The sequence below is a fragment of the Colobus angolensis genome, unplaced genomic scaffold (genome assembly GCF_000951035.1).
Source record: "Colobus angolensis palliatus isolate OR3802 unplaced genomic scaffold, Cang.pa_1.0 Scaffold7, whole genome shotgun sequence".
NCBI lineage: Eukaryota > Metazoa > Chordata > Mammalia > Primates > Cercopithecidae > Colobus > Colobus angolensis.
In genome coordinates, this window is record NW_012120709.1 from 23,376,779 (window position 1) to 23,397,207 (window position 20,429).

At 39.1% G+C, this 20,429-nt stretch overlaps 1 protein-coding gene across 1 annotated transcript in view; it reads right to left on the reverse strand.

Moving 5' to 3' along the window:
- The window catches only part of LOC105501205 (serine/threonine-protein kinase SIK3-like), a 64,302-nt gene that overhangs the window by 19,403 nt on the left and 24,470 nt on the right, over nucleotides 1–20,429 (reverse strand). Inside the window, exons 2-3 of the mRNA XM_011927033.1 lie at nucleotides 12,876–12,992; nucleotides 9,975–10,038 (exon numbers count right to left, since the gene is read on the reverse strand). Coding sequence (XP_011782423.1) covers nucleotides 9,975–10,038; nucleotides 12,876–12,992 — 181 coding nt within the window. The remainder of the gene's footprint in view (nucleotides 1–9,974; nucleotides 10,039–12,875; nucleotides 12,993–20,429) is intronic.

Sequence of the window (20,429 nt, forward strand, 5' to 3'; positions counted from 1 at the left end):
GTTAGCCAGGATGGTCTCCATCTACTGACCCGGTGATCCTCCCACCTCGGCCTCCCAAATTGCTGGGATTACAGGTGTGAGCCACCACGCCCAGCCGGGTATTTTTCTTTAACATACCGTAATTTTTTTAGAAAACTGATATAATACATCACATATTAAATCGATTCTGAACTATGATTTATCCCCTGCAGATTACTGTTGTCATTAATGAGGTTTTTTTTTTCTGTTTTTCAGTAACCTTCCAGCAAATAATTTTAGAATCTAGCTTCCTATGGTGTGCCACTGTTGATTTCTCTGCTAAACTGTTGTTTAAATTCTTTTTTTTTATTTTTTAGCCTGGCTTCCTTGAAGTCAACCCCATGTCTACATAGCTAAGTGGCCAAGCCAGGTAGCCACTCATCCTCTGCTGATTAATCTGTTTAATTCTCAAATGGTTTGCTGCACAGTTTCCTAACAGGTCTTGCTATGCCCCAGCCCAATCCTTCCTCCAGAATGTATGGTAATAATTCGGGGTAAAACTCAGTTCCTCATTCATTCACTCACTCACTCACTCTTTCATTCATTCATTCAATAAACAATTACTGATCTTTTCCAGCAGCAAGTACTTCAGTCCAACAGTAAGAACTAGAGAACAAAAATAGACATGGGGATACAACAGCGGGCAAAACAGACATGGTCCCTAAATTTGTGAAGTTTGAGGTCTAGTGGGACAGAGATACCATTAAATAATTACAAAATTAAATGTAAAACCATAACTGACATAAATACTATTAAGAAAGGCTATAGTGGCCGGGCACGGTGGCTCAAGCCTGTAATCCCAGCACTTTGGGAGGCCGAAACGGGCAGATCATGAGGTCAGGAGATCGAGACCATCCTGGCTAACATGGTGAAACCCTGTCTCTACCAAAAACACAAAAAACTAGCGGGGCGAGGTGGCGGGCACCTGTAGTCCCAGCTACCCGGGAGGCTGAGGCAGGAGAATGGTGTGAACCCGGGAGGCGGAAGTTGCAGTGAACTGAGATCGCACCATTGCACTCCAGCCTGGGCGACAAGAGAGAAACTCCGTCTTGAAAAAAGAAGCCCTAGAGGAGAATCTGTTCTTTGTCTCTTCCAGTTTCTTATGGCTGAATCACCCCAATCTTTTTCAAGGGTGTTTTGGCTATGTTGTGTCCCTTGCAATGCCATATAAACTTTAGAATCAGGTTATCAATCTCTACAAAAAAGTCAGCTTAAATTCTGATGGAGATTGCGCTGAATGTAGAAATCAATATTGCCGTCTTGACAATGTTAACTCTTATAATCCATGTACATGGAATGTTTTTCCAATCATTTAGATCTTAAGTTTCTTTCAATGTTGTTTTTACACTTATTAATACTTTCCAGAGTATAAGTTCTGTACTTCTTTTGTTAAATTTATTCCTAAGAATTTTATTCTTATTGACGCTATTGTAAATTGAATTGTTTCCTTCTTTTCTGGATAGTATTATACATTGCAAGGGTATAGAAATACAACTGATATCTGTATACTAATCTTCTACCCTGCAAATCTGCAGAACTCACTTATCAGTACTAATAGTTTTTCAGTAGATTCTTCAGGATTTTCTATATATAATATCATGTCATCTCTGAATAGAGATGGTTTTACTTCTTCCTTGCTAATCTAGACACCTTTAAAATCTTTTCCTTGCCTAACAGTTGTGGCTAGAACCTCCAGTACAATGTTTGGATAGAAGTGGCAAGAGATTTAACCTTTTGTTTCTGATCTGAGTGGGAAAACATTCAGTCTTTCACCATTAAGTATTATGCTAGCTATGCGTTTTTCATAGAGATCCTTCATGCGGTTGATGAAATTATCTTCTATTTCTAGGTTGATGGCTGTTTTTATCATGAAAGAGTGTTGGATGCAATTTACTTATGCCCGGGAGGCGGGGGGGCGGATAGTGCACGTGTGTGTGTGTGTGTGTGTGTGTGTGTGTATGAAAGAATGTTGGATTTTTTTTTTTTTTTTTTTTTGAGACAAAGTCTCACTCTGTCACCGGACTGGAGTGCAGTGGCTCACTGCAACCTCTGCCTCCCAGGTTCAGGCGATTCTCATGCCTCAGCTTCCAGAGTAGCTAGGATTACAGGTGTGCACCACCACACCTGGCTAATTTTTGTATTTTCAATAGAGACGGGGTTTCACCATGTTGGCCAGGCTGGTCTCAAACTCCTGCCCTCAGGTGATCCACCCGCCTCGGCCTCCCAATGTACCGGGATTACAGGTGTGAGCCACTGCACCCAGCCAGAATGTTGGATTTTGTCAATTTTTTGGCAGCTTATTGAGATGTCATGTTTCTTTTGTATTCTATTAGTATCTATCCCAGGAACCTTGTTTTTTTGGTTTTGTTTTTCAGACGGAGTTCTGTTCTTGTTGCCCAGGATGGAGTGCAGTGGTGTGATCTTGGCTCACTGCAACCTCCATCTCCCAGGTTCAAGCAATTCCCCTGCCTCGGTCTCCCAAGTAGCTGGGATTACAGGCGTCCACCACTATGTCCAGCTAATTTTTTGTACTTTATCAGTAGAGACGGGGTTTCACCATGTTGGTCAGGCTGGTCTCGAACTCCTGATCTCAGGTGATCCAACCGCCTCAGCTTCCCAAAGTGCTGGGATTACAGGTGTGAGCCACTGCGCCTGGCCAATCCCAGGAATCTTTATTGTTCCTGGGATATCCCACAGGGCCACAATGTATAATTCTTTTTATATGTTGCTGGGTTCAGGTGGTAACTATTTTGTGGAGGATTTTTGCATCTACACCATATTGTCTATAATTTTTTTGCACTGTCTTCTGGTATTGGTATCAGAGTAATACTGGTCACATAAAATGGATGGAAACTGTTCCCTCTTCTGTTTTCTAGAAGACGTTGTAAAGAATTGCTATTAATTGTTCTTAAAATGTTTGGTAGAATTCTGCAGTGATTCCACCTGGGCCCGGGCTTTTCTTTGTGAGTAGTTTTTTAGATAACTACTTCAATCTCTTTACTTTGATATCAGTCTATTCAGACTGTCTATTTCTTCTTAAGTCAGTTGTTTCAACAGTTGGTATCTTTCTAGGAATTTGTCCATTTCATCTAAGTTATCTTTTTTTTGAGGCAGGGTCTCACTCTGTTGCCCAGGCTGGAGTGCAGTGGTGCAATCACAGCTCACTGCAACCTCCACCTCCCAAGCTCAGGTGATCCTCCCACTTCAGCCTCTCGAGTAGCTGGGACTACAGGTGTGCACCACCATGAGTGCCTAATTTTTCTATTTTTTTGTAAGGGACGGTGTTTCACTATGTTGCCCAGGCTGGTCTTGAACTCCTGAGGACGAGCAATCCACCCACCTCGGCCTCCCAAAGTGCTAGGATTACAGGCATGAGCCACCAAGCCCAGCTGATCTGTTGATGTACAGTTGTTCATAATATTCCTTTATAATCATTTTTATTTATTTTTTTAAGACAGGGTCTTGCTCTGTTGCCCAGGCTGGTATGTACTGGCACAATCATGGCTCACTGCAGCCTCGATCTCCTGGGCTCAAGTGATCCTCCTGCCTCAGCCTCCTAAGTAGCTAGGACCACAGGCTCATGCTACCACACCCGGCTAATTTTTTATGTTTACTAAAAATGAGGTCTCACTATGTTGTCCAGGCTGGTACTGAACTCCTGCGCTCGAACAATCCTCCCACCTCAGCTTACCAAAGTGTTGGGATTATAGGCGTGAGTCACCACACCCGGCCCATTTTTATTTCGTAAGGGACTGTAGTAATGTTCCTTTCTTTCACTTCTGATTCTAGTCATTTCAGTCTTCTCTTTTTTTCTTCTCTCTCTTTCTCTCTCTCTCTCTCTGTCTCTCTCTCTCTCTCGTCAATCTAGATAAAGATCTATCAGTGTTGTTGATTTTTTCAAAGAACCATCTTTTGGTTTCACGGATATCCTCTATTGTTTCTCTATTCTCTATTTCATAATTTCTGCTATAATCTTTATTTCCTTCTTTCTGTTTGCTCCAAGACACTAGAAGAGGAAGAACAAACTAAAACTGAAGCAAGCAGAAAGAAGGAAATAAAGATTATAGCAGAAATTATGAAATAGAGAACAGAAAAACAACCAACTATAATGGAATGAAACTGGAAATCAAGAGTAGGAAACATTTGGGAAATTCACAAATACCTGAAAATTAAACAACACACTTCTAAATAAATAATGAAATAAATAAAATATCGGGGCCGGGTGCGGTGGCTCAAGCCTGTAATCCCAGCACTTTGGGAGGCCGCGGTGGGCGGATCACGAGGTCAGGAGATAGAGACCATCCTGGCTAACACGGTGAAACCCCGTCTCTACTAAAAATACAAAAAATTAGCCGGGCGTGGGGGTGTGCGCCTATAGTCCCAGCTACTCGGAGGCTGAGGCGGGAGAATGGCGCGAACCCGGGAGGTAGAGCTTGCAGTGAGCCGAGATCGTGCCACTGCACTCCAGCCTGGCCACACAGCGAGACTCCGTCTCAAAAAAAAATAACATAACGTAACATAACATAACATAACATAAAAAATAAAATAAAATAAAATGAAATATCAAAAATGAATTCAGAAAATACTTTCAAATGAATGAAAATGAAAATACAGCATACTAAAACTCATGATATGCAGCCAAAGCATGCTTAGAGGGAAATGTATAGCTGTAAAATGCCCATAGTTTCAAAGATCTCATTATCAATAACCTAAGCAGCTATGACTACAGGTGCATGCCACCATGCCCAGCTAAAGGCTGGATTCTTCTAGTGAAGTTTATTTCTCTATATTTATAGTGTTCAGCCTCTAATGTGTTTCCTCTGGAACAGGCAGCTTTGGTATGCCTACAGTTAGTTACCTTGGGATCACAGTGTTTTTGCTAGGACTTTCTTCCTCTCGTTTACTGACCATATCCAGCTGTTAAACTCCACTAATTGCTGGATGATTGCCCTTTTGTTTTGAACAATGCCCTGGGGCACAAATTGGTCTACAAACAATACAATCAAATTCTGGTTCCTTTGAAGAAATATTTTTTGCCATCAGTGTTTTTTTGTTTTATTTTTGTTTTTATTTAAGACAGGGTCTCCCTGTGTTGCCTATGCTGGCCTCCAACTCCTAGGCTCAAGCCATCCTCCTGCCTGAGTAGCTAGAATTACAGATGTGCACCCAGCCAGTGATTTATTTTTATTCTAACCCCAGAAAAGGTCTTTCTAAATTAATTCATTGGTTCTCTCCTGCAAACTAGCAAACCTACCATTTGGCCTGTTTCATGAATCTCTTCTCAAATGCCCTTTACCACAACCTCCACTGTTCTTTCTTTTTCTTTTTTCTTTTCCCTCTACTGTTCTTGAGAGTACAATCAGGTTTGAACTTCTTCACTCCCTGTTTCAAATGAAGTCAGTTCCTTTGGGAAGAAATTAGGAGCTGTTTTACGGTTTGTTTTTCTCTGCAGGTAAAATCTCAGAGTTAGGGCTCTGGAGCTGGGGTTGGGCACAATAGCAAACTTCTCTGAGTGATACACTCATACTCTAGGAACTGAGAGTTTAGTGGATGGAGAGCAGGGGGGAGGACAGCAGCCTGGGGTCCTCTCAGCTTGCCTCTCCTACCAACTTGAAACCACTGTCTTAAGACCCAAAGCAAGAGTGATCTGGGTCCTAGTATTCTCGGCATACCTGATCAAGTTCCACAAGTGGGGGCTGAGTAGAAGAAGAGGCCCCCATCTCTTAACTGCACTTCTCCAGGACTCAGCAATAGGCAGCTGGGGGCAGAATGAGAAATGCTGATGTCCAGATCCTCCTGGGAAGAAAGCTGCTATTCAGATGCTGGAGAGAATTAAGGAGAAGCGACAAATAAAAATTACAGGAGACCACTGTTTTCTAATAAACTTCTGCACTAGGCACCAACAGACCAAACTTAACATCAAAATGGAGTCACTCATGCTAAAGTTCCAAACCGAAAACTAGGTTGTTATCTGACCTGAGAAATCAGGAGAAAGAGATAACAGCCAATTTCCCAAACAGCCCAGTCTAAAATCTTTAATTGGCACAATGATGAAGTTCCCTCTGCTTTAATCCTTAAAAAAAAGGTAGCCTGAAGTAACCTGATGTTAAGTAATTAGTTAATTTTCTATTATTCTGTTTAAAAGTAACCAATACACTGTTCAGACTTCTTAAGCCCTTCTGTCTGTAAGCCAAACTCTTCTGCTCAGCTTACTGAAACACTTATTCTATGAAATGAAATGTTGTCCAATTGTAGAATCGCAAATAAAGCCAACTAGGATCATCAAACTAAACTTGTAATTTTGTCTTTTGACAGGAGGAAGCCCTGTGTTCTTGGCTGCAGTAGTCTGGACAGGAACTTCCACACTGCTGACCAGACTTTGTTTCTTACTGAATTTGCATAGATGTTCTTGAATAACGTTCCTTCATTTTCTGTTTTACCCTTAGGATGATTTCCTGAGACTTTAAATGACTGGGTTTTGTTTTCTTTAATAGTTTTCACTCGTTTCAGCAAGCAAGGCAAGTCAGCAGAGCTCCTCACACCTTTACACCAGAAGTTGATCTCCCATTCATTCTCTCACATGAAGGCGTAAAGAAGCCCCGCGCTAGAGCTCTATATGTGTGAAACTATAACACAAACATTCTAAATCTTACCTTTTACAGACCTAGAAACTGCGTACCAGAATCATCTAGTAATTTGCTCTAAGTAAAAGTGCAAATAGGTGACAGAGATCTGATTCAAACCTAGGTCTAAATACATCCAAAGCCCAGGTTTTCTTGAATAAGCCCCTTTCATCTTTTTTACATAGACACTTTTAAAAATCAGAGCTCATGAGACAGTTCTATCCCTGTGCGGGCTCAATAATTTCTTTACGTAATACACTATTTTCTTCCTCATCTGGATCTTTTATAATAATATTACTTAATAGTATCAATAACATTTCAAATTCTATTGTTATATATTATACAATATGTTATAATACATAATTATAGATTAGTGCAAAAGTAATTGTGGGTTTTGCCATTACTTTCAATAACAAAAGCCACAATTACTTTTGCACCAACCTAAAATATTTTGTTTTTAAAATAATATTATCAGAAGTGGTATTCTGTTTGTTCATCCCTTAAGGTACATTCACATGAAGTCCATGACCAAGAAACTTATCTCTCTAATACTGCTTCCTGCTGGGTGCAGTGGCTCATGCCTATAATCCCAACACTTTGGGAGGCCAAGGCAGGAGGATTGCTAGAGCCCAGGAGTTCAAAACCAGCCTGGGCAACATAATGAGACCTAATCGCTATAAAAATTTAAGACTTAGCCTGGCATGGTGGTGTATACTTATAGTACCAGCTACTCGGGAGGCTAAAGCAGGAGGATCTTGAGCCCAGGAAGCTGGGGGTGCACTGAGCTGTGATCCCATTACTGCACTTCACCTGGACAACAGAGCAAGACCCCAGCTCAAAAAAGAATGCATACATACATACATACATACATAAAATCTACTTTCTTAAAGAGTAAGGTAGATTGATGTGCCCTGTGTTTGGGTCTTTTTTTATTACAAACATTAAGATGACATTGTCAGGCTTTCGAGCCAAAGCTAAACCATCATATCCCCTGTGACCTGCACGTACACATCCAGATGGCCGGTTCCTGCCTTAACTGATGACATTCCACCACAAAAGAAGTGAAAATGGCCTGTTCCTGCCTTAACTGATGGCATTACCTTGTGAAATTCCTTTTCCTGGCTCATCCTGGCTCAAAAGCTCCCCCCCTGAGCACCTTGTGACCCCCCACCCCAGCCCACCAGAGAACAACCCCCTTTGACTGTAATTTTCCTTTACCTACCCAAATCCTATAAAACGGCCCTGCCCCTATCTCCCTTGGCTGACTCTCTTTTCGGACTCAGCCTGCCTGCACCCAGGTGAAATAAACAGCCTTGTTACTCACACAAAGCCTGTCTGGTGATCTCTTCACACGGACACCAGTGACACACATGATCTTTTTTCTCCCCAAATTACCATTGTTTCTCCACCAATAAATGTCTTTCTATGAGTTAAAATACCTAACAGGCAGCTCAAGGATTTGGAAGATGTTTGACTTTTTATAAAATAAAACTTGTAAATAGGTATCTTCCAGCCTGAGCAATATAGTGAGACCCCCACCCCCCTCCCGTCTCTACTAAAAATTTAAAAATTAGCCAGGTGTGGTAGTGCACACCTACAGTATCAGTTACTCAGATGGCTGAGGCAGGAGGATCGCCTGAGCCCAGGCAGCAGTGAGCTAGGATTGCACCACTGTATTCCAGCCTGGGCAACAGAGCGACACCTTGTCCAAAGAAAAAACATTATCTAGATACTGAAAGTTTTCTATTTGCCTTTGTGTACATTTGTGATCTTAATTAACGCAGGTTTATCATAACGTGCCTGGAATGTCAGACCACAGTATAGTCTCCCAATAACATGACTGCTATTTCTCTCTCTCCAAATATTCTCTCTTGTGCTTTCATTTTCTGGTTCATAAATTTCCATATAACCATGCCCTCCAGGCACAGCCTTCCCTGATCTCCAAAAGTTAACCGAACTGCCGTCTGCACTACTCTTCTCTACCATACAGAGCTTTACAGTTTCCATTCTCATCTTCGAAGTACTACGTTGATTTCCCTGTCTGTTTTCCGCCAGATTTCTCCACAGAAAGGAAAACCAGTGTCTTAATTGAGTCAGCATCTCCAAGGCACATGACTGGCATATAATTATCATACATACTGAAAGCCTACTACACCTTCTTGACAAACAATGTTATCCTTCAAATCTTGTAATGCTTTCATTTCTTTAAAATAAAGTATCCCCTCCTATACTATATTGAGTACAAATTTCATTCTATCACCATTAGCTTTAACATTAACTAGCCAATTAAATATAAAATTAAGAAATAATGATACCTCTTTTAAAAAGGACTAGCACTTATCCTAAAGATACTTTGATACAAAAACATACTAGATTGCTAGGGAAACTTTAAAACACACACACACACACACACACACACACACACACACATCCATGCCGCCACAACTGACTAGTCATTAATAAGAAGATTCCATTTTAAAAGTGATTCTACGCTTTTAAATACATTTTTTCAGCATGCACGAAGGAGCAAATGTTTAAAATAAAAATTAAAAAACAAATTTTAAATTAGTAAGTGCTCATATTGGTAAATTTTTTAAAAAATAAGGAAATTAGCCAACTAAGGTATATAAAGAAACTTTTCTCTGTAGTTGCCAAAAGAAAACAAAAAAGACACATCAATTTCGCTTTGGAAGTTTACCCTTTAACTCTACTTGGCTCCATTTATCACTGTTATAAAAAAAAATCTTTCAGTCAGTTTTTACCACCTTAAAAATCAGACTTGTCAGTAACAAAGTTTCTTGCTTATTTCTGACGTTGTGCTGAAGCTAAGCGTGAGAGGAAAAAATAGCTATTGAAGGCAGAGCCCCCAAAATTACAAGAATCATTGAGGGGAATGGTGAACACACGGTAAATAATATAGTTACACGTTATATTTAAACAAAGTTTAAGGAACGTGCTCGGGTGAGACTGTTTGCTTTAAGTGGCTCTTTCTCACACAACAGAGGCCCACATACTTGTATGAGTTCTGTCGCACTTGGTAACCTCAGTTAGAACCTGCAAACTGGAAAGACCCTAAGTCCCACGTTCAGAAAGGATGCTTGTTTTTGGAGATCCTTAATCTCAACTGTCAGCACCTGACTGAAATAAACAAAACACCTTTGCTAAGGAAACAAATGTGTTGAATGGATTTTACCAGATTAATCGAAACAAATTAAAATGACTTGGTTGATAGAAAATGACAGGACTGAAGAACAGCATCAAGTGACAAAGGTACTGACCAGCTATTAAGAGTGTGCTCAACAGCTGTTTAAAGAATGCAGTAAGTGTACTTACCAAATATTTCCCCTCCACTAGCATATTCTGTCACCAGATAAATCATCCGTTCTGTCTCCATAACCTGGTGCAAAGGCAGGAAAGTGACAGACAGTGACACAAATGACAGGCTGATATAGGAAAAGAAACTAATGACTCCTCTTTTGTCATTTGAAATATTAATAACCACTACAGATTAAAGAAAATTTAAAACATTTTTGGGGAAACAAATATAAATGTTATTAAGAAGAAAGGGAAAATCAGATATTCCTCCAAGTTCTTAAAAGTAGAAAACATTCATTGCTTGAGAGAGATAGTCTTTTTGATGTTCCATGAGGTCTCTGCAATCTCTTAAGTTCCATAAAACTGAGAGGCAAAGAAGTTGTCAAGAACCAAAACTTAAAGTTCAGATTCAACATCAACCATTTGAAGCACAAAAATGCCCCCATTTAAAAAAAAAAAAAAAAAAAGCCTTTGGAGAAAATAATGGGAATCACATAAGAATTCCACAGAAATCACATATGGCTTTCTTTTTCTAATACAAATGACAACTTTCCTTTCCACTGCCCATTTATTTGTAAAAAAGAGAGCTGTGATTTAAAATACTCAACCTTTTAAAGTAACGCAAGTGATTTGTGTTTTGTCTTGGTCCCTTTGTTGCTCCTTTTTAAAATTCATTGTAGTATGTTGTCAGTCCTTTCTTCCTTTTTAGATTTTCCATCAAACATTTTTAAAAGTAATAACGGCTATATACACTCATTATGAAACAAAAGACCAAAGGCTTTCCTCTTCCCAATCTCCTCCATCTCAACCCCCAGGAGAACACTGTTCACTGCTTATTGTATATCTTTCTAGAATAGTGCGGTCCAATAGAAAAATAATATGAACTGCACATGTAATTTTAACTTTTCTAGTAGCCACATTTAAAAAGGAAAAGGTGAAGATAATTCTAATAATATTTTTATTGACCCCAATATATCCAAAATATTATCATTTCAACAATTATTTTTAAAATTATTAACTTTTAGTTTTACACTGAATTAAACACAGTTAAAAATTCAGTTCCAGCCGGGCACAGTGGCTCACGCCTGTAATCCCAGCACTTTGGGAGGCCAAGGTGGGTGGATCACTTGAGGTTAGGAGTTCGAGACCAGCCTGGCCAACATAGTGAAACCCCGTTTCTACGAAAAATACAAAAATTAGCTGGGAGTGGTGGTGCATGCCTGTGATCCCAGCTACTTGGGAAGCTGAGGCAGGAGAATCACTTGAACCCAGGAGGCGGAGGCTGCAGTAAGTAGAGATCATGCCACTGCACTCCAGCCTGAGCAACAGAGTGAGATTTCGTCTCAAAAATAAATAAATAAATAAATACATACATACATAAATAAATAAATAAATAAAATTTTTAAGACCCAGCTGCCAGAAAGCAAAATCAAAGCGTGAAAGAAGGCACTGCTCAAAGTTAGCACTGGACCTATGGAAATTCTCATAGGCTAATCTTGGGGAAGACAGGCATAATTGCAGAATTCGGTTACAAGGGTAATACCTACAAGTCAACCTCTTGAAAAACGTCAGCCTAAGCCCCACGATTATTTAAAGATGATTTATTTTAAAAGGTAAGGTCAAGAAATGTATTCAGTCTATCAGAATAGGAAGGAAGCCGAGGTTAGACACCTGTGAGCTCACAGACACAGGTCTTCAGGCAACACCAGGAAGCTTTCATAAGTTTGCTTGTGGGGTAGAATGTAGGCGTTGTTCAACATAATTTAGGCTGATAAATTTCAACAGGTCTGCTCCTGTTGACCTAATTTCATTATGTGAGCAGCTGGTGCCAGGGAAGAGCTCTAACGCTGTCGTTTTAACCACACATATTAACATCACAACATGTTTTCTTTTCCATAAAATTAACAGGCTATGAAAGTTTGCCCATAGCGCCTTGGGTGTACTTTCTCCACTCTTACACACGGTCCTATGTCTGGGCTAGTAACCATTTACTACAGACTAACAGCAGCAAAATAACTGGGTGGGTGGCCACTTCCTTCAGAACGAAGAGATGGCTGTTCTGGCAGAAAGCAGCAAGTAGAGTTGGGCCTATGCAGAGGCAAAGTTCTCGGCTGCCAACACTTTGCAATTTGAGAAGCATCCCGAAGCCCCACCTCTCCCAAAATATCTCTTCCACCAGCCTGCTAAGTCAAGGTCTTCTCCTCCGATTCCGCTTGAAATTCCAGCCATTAGATTTAATGCTTTTGTAGTTAGGCTAGGGAATCATTTTGATGATGGCATAAAATATGCATGTTTCTTGGGAAGACAAAAAAAAAAAAAACTAAAATAGAAATCTCTCCTCTTGGACAGATCTAGTCTCTTGATCTGGTCTCTTGATTATCAAAATAATTACTACCTTGAAAAACTAAGTCTAGGATCCTATTAGAATAGAAAAGAGGTAGGTTTTGATTGATGCAGGAAGCAATCCTTTGCCATAACAATTTACAACATGATCACAGAAACTAGTATTCAAATAATGCTGTTAAAAAAACACATTATATTCATCTCTAAATTTTCACCTCTCTAAATTCTCTTCTTTTTGGGTTTCCCATCCTGTTTTAGAACTCTGAACCAAATAAAATAAATTCTCATCATCTTCTGAATTAATCTTTTGTGCAGTTCTTGCTAAGAATGGCATCAAATTTTAAAGAACAAATTAAAAAGACCTACCTGGGTAAGGAAAACTTACTAGTAAATGGCCAGGGGAAACTTGAGGATACTAAGTGCTGAGTGGGTAAACAGAAAGGTAGGAAAGACAGCAGGATTAACATAGAAATAAAAAAGTCACAGATGTTCACCCACCTACATTTCTTCAAAGGGAGCCATACATACAATATTCTGGGTTCTTTGCAGCTATCTGCTATATACTAATGATCCTACCTGGTAGAGCCTGATGATATGGGGGTGGCAAAGCATCTTCATAATTTGAACTTCCCGGAAAATCTTCTTCAAGTTTTCTTCATCGAGCTGGGTCTTATCTATGATCTTGATAGCAACCTGACAACAGAGGGAAAAAATTTACTCTGATGCATTATTAAAAGCAGTTTACTAAGAAAAATTAGGTTCACTTTAAAACATTACGTTCCATAAAATATAAGCTGCCAGTATTTTGTTTACAGAATGTCAATGAGGAAAATTAATTTACTCTTTTTAAAAAGATAGGAAATGGATTCCTAGCAAGTTGGCTCAAAGGAACAGACTCCAAAAGCTAATGGGTCGTCTGCCATTTCTTAAATTGCTTATATGGTAAAATCCTATGACAAAATACTTCACTACTCCACAGATGTGGTTATGGTCTGGGTCAAATCATGTTTCAGTGCCGAGTGGTATGTAGGGCCTCTCATTAAGGCAAGAAGCTTTAAAATAAAAGAAATTTTTAAAAAGACAAGAAGCTTATATCAGAAGTACATGGTGTCTTACTAAGGTTCTATGAGAACTTTCACAGGGGCTTTTCATGTCTCAACAGGTGCTTGTAGAACTCAATAATAATAATAATAGTAGCAGTGATGGCGGTGGCAGCAGCAGTAGCAGTGGCTACTATATAGGAAATGTTTACTATGGGCCAGGCATAATTCTTAGTGCTCTGCAAGTACTAACTCATTTAAACCTCCTAACACCCACATCATCATTAACCTTGTTTTAGAAATACAGAAACTGAGGCACACAGAGATTAAGTAATTAACCCAAGAGTAAGTAATTTATACCTAGTATGTGGCAGATGCAGAATTGAAGCCTAGGTAGCTTGGCTTTAGAATCAAATTGGTAATAATAATGTTATAAGAATCTAAAGATCTTTCTTTAGCGTACATGCACTGTATCATAAAACATATCTTTCCAATGTGTCCCCTTTTAATAAGATACTCATCAGCAAAAACATTTTAATGCAGAATGAAAGAAGAAGGACTTTTAAAAATCTACTAAATCTAAACTTCCTCTGTGAAATACTTAAAATATTTGTGTTGCTCCAAAATATGTCCATATCTCAGTTTCAATTACCTAATCAGTATGGAAGCAATACTGGTTAGATGAAGAGCCTCGCAGACTAGTCAAACTCTAGTCCTCTCCACATCTTAACATTCTAAGATTCTATGCACCAGAGAGGTAAAGGGAACATACACAGTACTTACTGAGGAAAAAAAAGAAAGGAAAACAAAATTTCAAAAGTAAAAATGTTTAGCTCAGAGAAATAAAGACTGTTTGGAGCCATATGTGGCAGATTATTCAGATGTGTAAATGACTGGCATAAAAGTAACTTTATTTGAAGTTGCTTCACGTGTTAAAATGAGGACCCATGGGAGAATGGCACAGGGAGATAAATTTCAGCTGTACTTAAACAGCATTCAAGCCATGCCTAATGAGGGAGTGTGATGAAACCAGCTGGGTGTGACTGGAGCTATAAGGATTAATCAGACACAGCCTAAACTTCAAGGAGATCACAGTCTAAAAGGGAAAAAAGATGTGTGGAACTGAAAACAATGCAGCATTGGTAGTACAATCAATGGAACTATGTACTAGATATAATAACAGAACAGAGGATGGTGAATGACCTTCACCTATAGGAGAAAAGGTCGAAAAAGTCTGGGAAAGACTTCACAAAGAAAGCAGGATTTCACTACAGAGAGAACTGGGATAGGCAGAGAAGAAGGTAGAGAATTTAATGAGGATCTCACCAGCTGCTTGGTCCCCTATAAGTCTTAGACTATATAACCCTTGACCACCTGCATTTCTACTTCTCCTCATTACTGCACCAGATCACATACAAGACCTTAACGCCACAACTGGTCTAGCATCTGCTCCTGCTTCTCTCAGGACAGCTCCCAAAACAAAACAAAACAAAACAAAAAATCATGGTACACAACGTCTCTTCCTAGAACAAATAGCTGGGTCTTAGTAGTCATTATTAATAAAATCTTACATGTGAAGGGCACCTTGTAGTGTACAGAATGCTTTGATAAATATAACAAGCTTAGAAACTTGCAGACATATCCCCATAGCAGAGGTGCCAAACAGCTGTAATCCCAGCACTTTGGGAGGCCAAGACGGGCAGACTGATTTGAGTCCAGGAGTTCAAGACCAGCATGGGCAACACGGTGAAACCCCATCCCTACTAAAAATTTTTTTAAAAATTAGCCGAGCATGGTAGCATGTGTCTGTAGTCCTAGCTACTCAGGAGGCTGAGGTGGAAGGACAGTTTGATCCCGGGAGCTGAAGTTGCAGGGAGCTATGATCATGCCAGCAACAGAATGAGACCTTGTCTCAAAAGAAAAAAAAAGAACTTCCAAACAGGTGCGTTGGAAATGGGTTACAAGCAATAATGGATCACCTCCAATCTCAACTTTCTGTGCATGCCATGATGTGCAAAAGGTGGGAAGAACTGCCAGGACTTATTTATCTTAATCTTAATAACAACTGTCTAAGGTCATCAACTGTCTAAGGTCTGTGCCTGAAATCTTCCACCTCTGCCCACCCCCTACTAATTGATGGCATGTACAATGTAACTGGGGAAAGGCGAGTGGCCTTCAAGGTTAACTTACAAAATTTTTGCATTCTTTCACCTCCAAGAGAGTACTAGATCACAGGGAGTCCTGTAGAGGGGCCTCCCTGATTCACAAGGCACTCACTCTAAATTTCATTTGCATTCTGAAGCAATAGGACCTTCATAATGGTAAACAGAGACTGTGTGGCTCCCAGTCAGCCACACAATCATGTGGGTAAATAACAATAGAGTAAATTAAATGTATTTCTGACTTACCATCTTTTCAACTTACACTAGGTTTATTGGGACATAACCCATCATAAGTCAAGAAATATCTGTCCTCGCAATAATGCCTTTTGTCGGCTATAATTAACCACAGTTTATTACATATTTCCAAATGGCTAAAGGAGATCGGAAATGTTACCAACACAAACAAATGATAAATGTTTGGGGTAATGGACATCCTAATTACCCTGATTTGATCATTACATGTTGTATCCATGTAGCAAAATATCAAATGTACCCCATAAATATGTACAATAATAAATAAATAATACATACATACATTAATTTTAAAAAGAAATGTATTTCACCTTTTCAGGAAAAATTGCATTGAATATAATCTGTTCTTAGAAGGCACGTACAAAGAAGTTTTAATAGATTAGAACATCAAACTCCTGTCTACTTTTCAGTGAGAGTTCAGATTCCAGAAGACAATGAAAAATGAAGCTTTGGGCCAGGCATGGTGGCTCATGCCTGTAATTTCAGCACTTTGGGAGTTCGAAGCAGGAGGATAGATTGAGGCCAGGAGTTCAAGACCAGTCTGGGCAACAAAGTGAGACTTCATCTCTACAAAAAATAAAAAAATTAGCCAGGTGCGGTAGTGTGTGCCTGTAGTCCCAGTTATTCAGGAGGCTGAGGTAGAAGGATTGCGTGAGCCTAGGCGATCGCTTGAGCCTAGCAAGGGTGAAGTGAGCCATGATCATGCCACTGCACTGCAGTCTGTGCAGCAGAATGAGACCCTTTCTCCAAAACAAAAACAAAACAAAACAAAAAAAAAACAAAAGTGAAGCTTTACTTAGCAGTTGAATATAGTGTTGAAAGCAAGGACTCTGAAGTCAAGCTACTTAGACTGAAAATCTTGGAACTATCCCTTAATATATAACCTAGAACAGGTTATTTAATTTTTCAACGGCTCCCGATCTGTAAAATGTGGGCAACAATGGAACCTACTTTAAAGGGATGTCGGGGATTAACAAAGCTAATACATGCAATCTGATTAATGTAATGCCTGGCACAGTAAACAGGCAATATATGTTAATTACAGGTACTGCTGTTGTTATTTTATTTTCTTCTGGAATTAAGCCTTCAACTTTAGGCATTCCTTGGCAAGGATTAGATTTGCTTCACTAAGCAACATAATCCTGGATCTGAAACACATCAATTCCTTATTCAAGGGGCAAATTGAGGGACCAAGAAGCAAAACAGCTAACAATTTGCGGGCAGCATTCAGAACCAACCGGCTGCTGCCAGCTGATGTGGGAAGAACATGGAAAGAACAGAGCTGGAAAAAAAAACAAAAACGCATTCCATTCAGGAAAGTCACAGTAAGCCATAGGATGGAATCCACAGCAAGACCTGACCCTGAGGGCTGTGCCAGAGAGACAGTGGTCTACTTCTTCACAGCAGGCCAGGCTCCCCTTGCCAACCCTACCTACTAGCTAACACCTGAGAGGAGGGAACTTACTGCTGCTTGGCAACGGCATAACTGCCTGATAAGACCACTTAACAGAGAAAGGAACTCAGCTCCTACCTTAGCTGCAAACTGGAAAGTGGGAGTTTTCTAAAAACCAGAAAAATAAAGTTGGAACAGAGAAACTGCCAAGTCAGATAGCAGGTGGCTGGCACACAGGTATGATTATTTTGAGAGTATCTAAACAGATAAATGAGTATGAGTTTTATAGCTACAGATTACTGAAGGCTATATAATAAAGGTTTTGGTGTAAAGTACACACTAGTGTCCACAACAAAGAAAAATCAGTAGGGAAAGAAAAGATAAACTCTCAAAGAATGTTTTTATATTGGGGTTGAAAATCTATAAATCTCTTAATTGTACTTACATATGAAAATTATAACAAATAAAGAAGAAAACTTCCAACATGTTACCAAGAGACTATGTATTTCCTCAGTTTGCCTGTTCTACACAGAATTCTTTTATCTTCCAAAGAGCACGATTTTGTAAATTGACATTCTAATATTAATTAAACATGACACTGTGTCAACTATGCTACTAAAGAGATACAGATTGTGAGAGTCCTGAATTTCCCTACTCAAGACATTCCCATTCAACAAATTCTTCTTTTTCAATTGGCATGTGGTAGGAAAAAAATTAAATTTAGATCATGCCAAATTTAAAGTCATAGTTCTTTATTATCCATTCTATAAAAGGAAAAATTACTATTTCCCCCTTTTAGTTCTCACCTCTAAAAAACACAGTTCTTTTTAAGTCAACTCATTTTTGTAAGCACAATAATGTTCATAGTGAATGAAGCTGAAAAAAAATAGTGGTTTCTTCACAACAGGCAATAATTCACTTGCATATTCTGACACCATATTCGCAAGCAAGATAAGGCAACAGAGTAAAATACAATGAACTAAGGGACAGTTCAGCATTAAGATCAAAACAAACCACCCTTCCCCATCAGAAATAAATGCCCTATAGTAGATAGTAGGGATTCAGGGATATGCCAGGACAAATGGACAGTTCAAGAAAGGACTACTTAGAAGGGAAATGCAAAGATCACAAGGGCTCAAATTCTTCCCAAATGAGAAACAGCATCGCCTTACACTGGTATGCAGATGAACAGACAGTAACCTCAAAGAATATAGTGAGCAGACTGTATGCTTTTTAGAAGCAAAGAGAAAACATTATAGTCTGAAGAAAAGCTTATTTTTTTTAATTTAAGGAAAGAGCTCTATTTCTCTTAGAAATGTCTTTAAAATTTAGGCAGACCTCAAACATTTTGTCATTGTAAGCTTTTTTCAATGGGGTTATGTTTTTATACTAACTTCTGTAGCAAAATTTTTATTCTCTATTTTTATGACAAAGCTTATCTACTCTAGAACATTCTCAGCTCAGCTCCGCAACTATTTTATGGTCTAGATCTGTACAGGGTAATACAGTAGGCACCAGCCACATGTAATTATCCAGACTGATGTGCTATACATGTAAAATATATACCAGATTTCAAAGACAGTAATATAAAAAAGAATTAAACTATCTCCCTGGTACATTTTTATATTGATTACATGTAGAAATTATAATATTTTAGATATATTAGGCTAAACAAAAGATATTAAAACTAATTTCACCTCTTTTTACCTTTTTAATATGATTTAAAAATTATAAATAATACATGTGGCCCTCTTCCTATTGGACGGCACTGATCTAGATAATGCCAATAAGCTACATAATTAATCTACCAGTTAAAGGAGCTGTTCCTTGAAAATGACTTCTGAAATCATTGACTTGATATTGAGAATTGCCAACTATCTATTTCCCAGAAACTTGGCCCAAGTTACAAGGCTGTCAATGCTCCAAACACTGCTTTGGGAGAAAATCTCAAATAAGGTCTCAAAAGTTATATTCTAGGAGCTCAATTTAATTCAATTTTTAAAATGTCTTTTGAGCAACTGACTGGTTTACTACACTGCCCTTGTGTGCAGCCATTCCCAGGAGGGTTTCTTTCAGAGAATTAAGTCTTACAGCCTTAAGACAGCAGTTCCCAAACTGTTTGGTCTCAGGACTCCTTCTCTTAAAAGTTAGGAGAACCTTCAAAGAAGTTTTGATTATGTGAGTAATATCTTTCAATATCTGCTTAGAAATCAAATTAAAAATCAGAAATTAAGACAAAAATTTAAGAGACAAGTGTATACAACCACACATCCCCTTGGTCATCAGAGTAACTGCAGCATCACACATAGCATAGTCTCTAGAAATCTATGAATGAAAAGTGAAAATAATGTTGTGGCATTTTTATAAAAATGGTTTTGACCTAGGGGACCCACTGAAACAGTATTGGAGACTATGGGGTCTCTGAATCAAACTCAGAACAACTGCCCTTAAAGCATCACTGTATGTAATGAATTGACTTCTCTTCGATGCATCTAGAATAGTACCATGCTTGGGAGAACTGAGAAAACAGTCACTCAATTTTCTTTTTCTATAGGGCATAATGCTTTCACAGGACCCAGCTAAGAATGGTTGGCTGGAAAGGAACTTAAGTACCTTTGGAATCAGTCTTAATGAAAAAACATTTTCATTTAAAATGTACTAAAAAATAGAATCATCATCAGAAAACAAATCTAAAAGAACCCCAAACCAACACAAGCTAGACTCTTGAATGCAACCTGTTACACATTAAATGGCCATGATCAATAACGTGCCACATGACCAAGGTCAGGATGTAGGCTGGCCACATTCTTGGGAAGATCCTAACATCTGTACCATTGCTCAGGCTGGAGTGCAGTGACATGACCATAGCTTGCTGCAGCCTCAACCTTCTGGGCTGAAGCTATACTCTCACCTCAGCCTTCTGAGTAGCTGGGACTACAGAGACACACCATCACACCTGGATAATATATTTTTTTAAATTTTCTGTAGTGATGAGGTCTCGCTATGTTGCCCAGGCTGGTCTCAATGGATCCTCCCACCTCAGCCTCCTAAAGTGCTGGGGTTACAGGCAAGAGCCACCACACGTGGCTTCCAATTTTTTAATTGAAGTCTATATTTCAGCTTAAAACAATTAGTCAAATCAAGTACTAAGGGGCAAAACAGGGATGTATATTTGAAAAGAACAGGTTAGTTTATTCATTATACACACCAATCACAACTGCTTCTGGGAAAATATGCAGCTGTCAAGCCTAAGGAATGGCAGGGATGCAAGGATGCTAGCCAA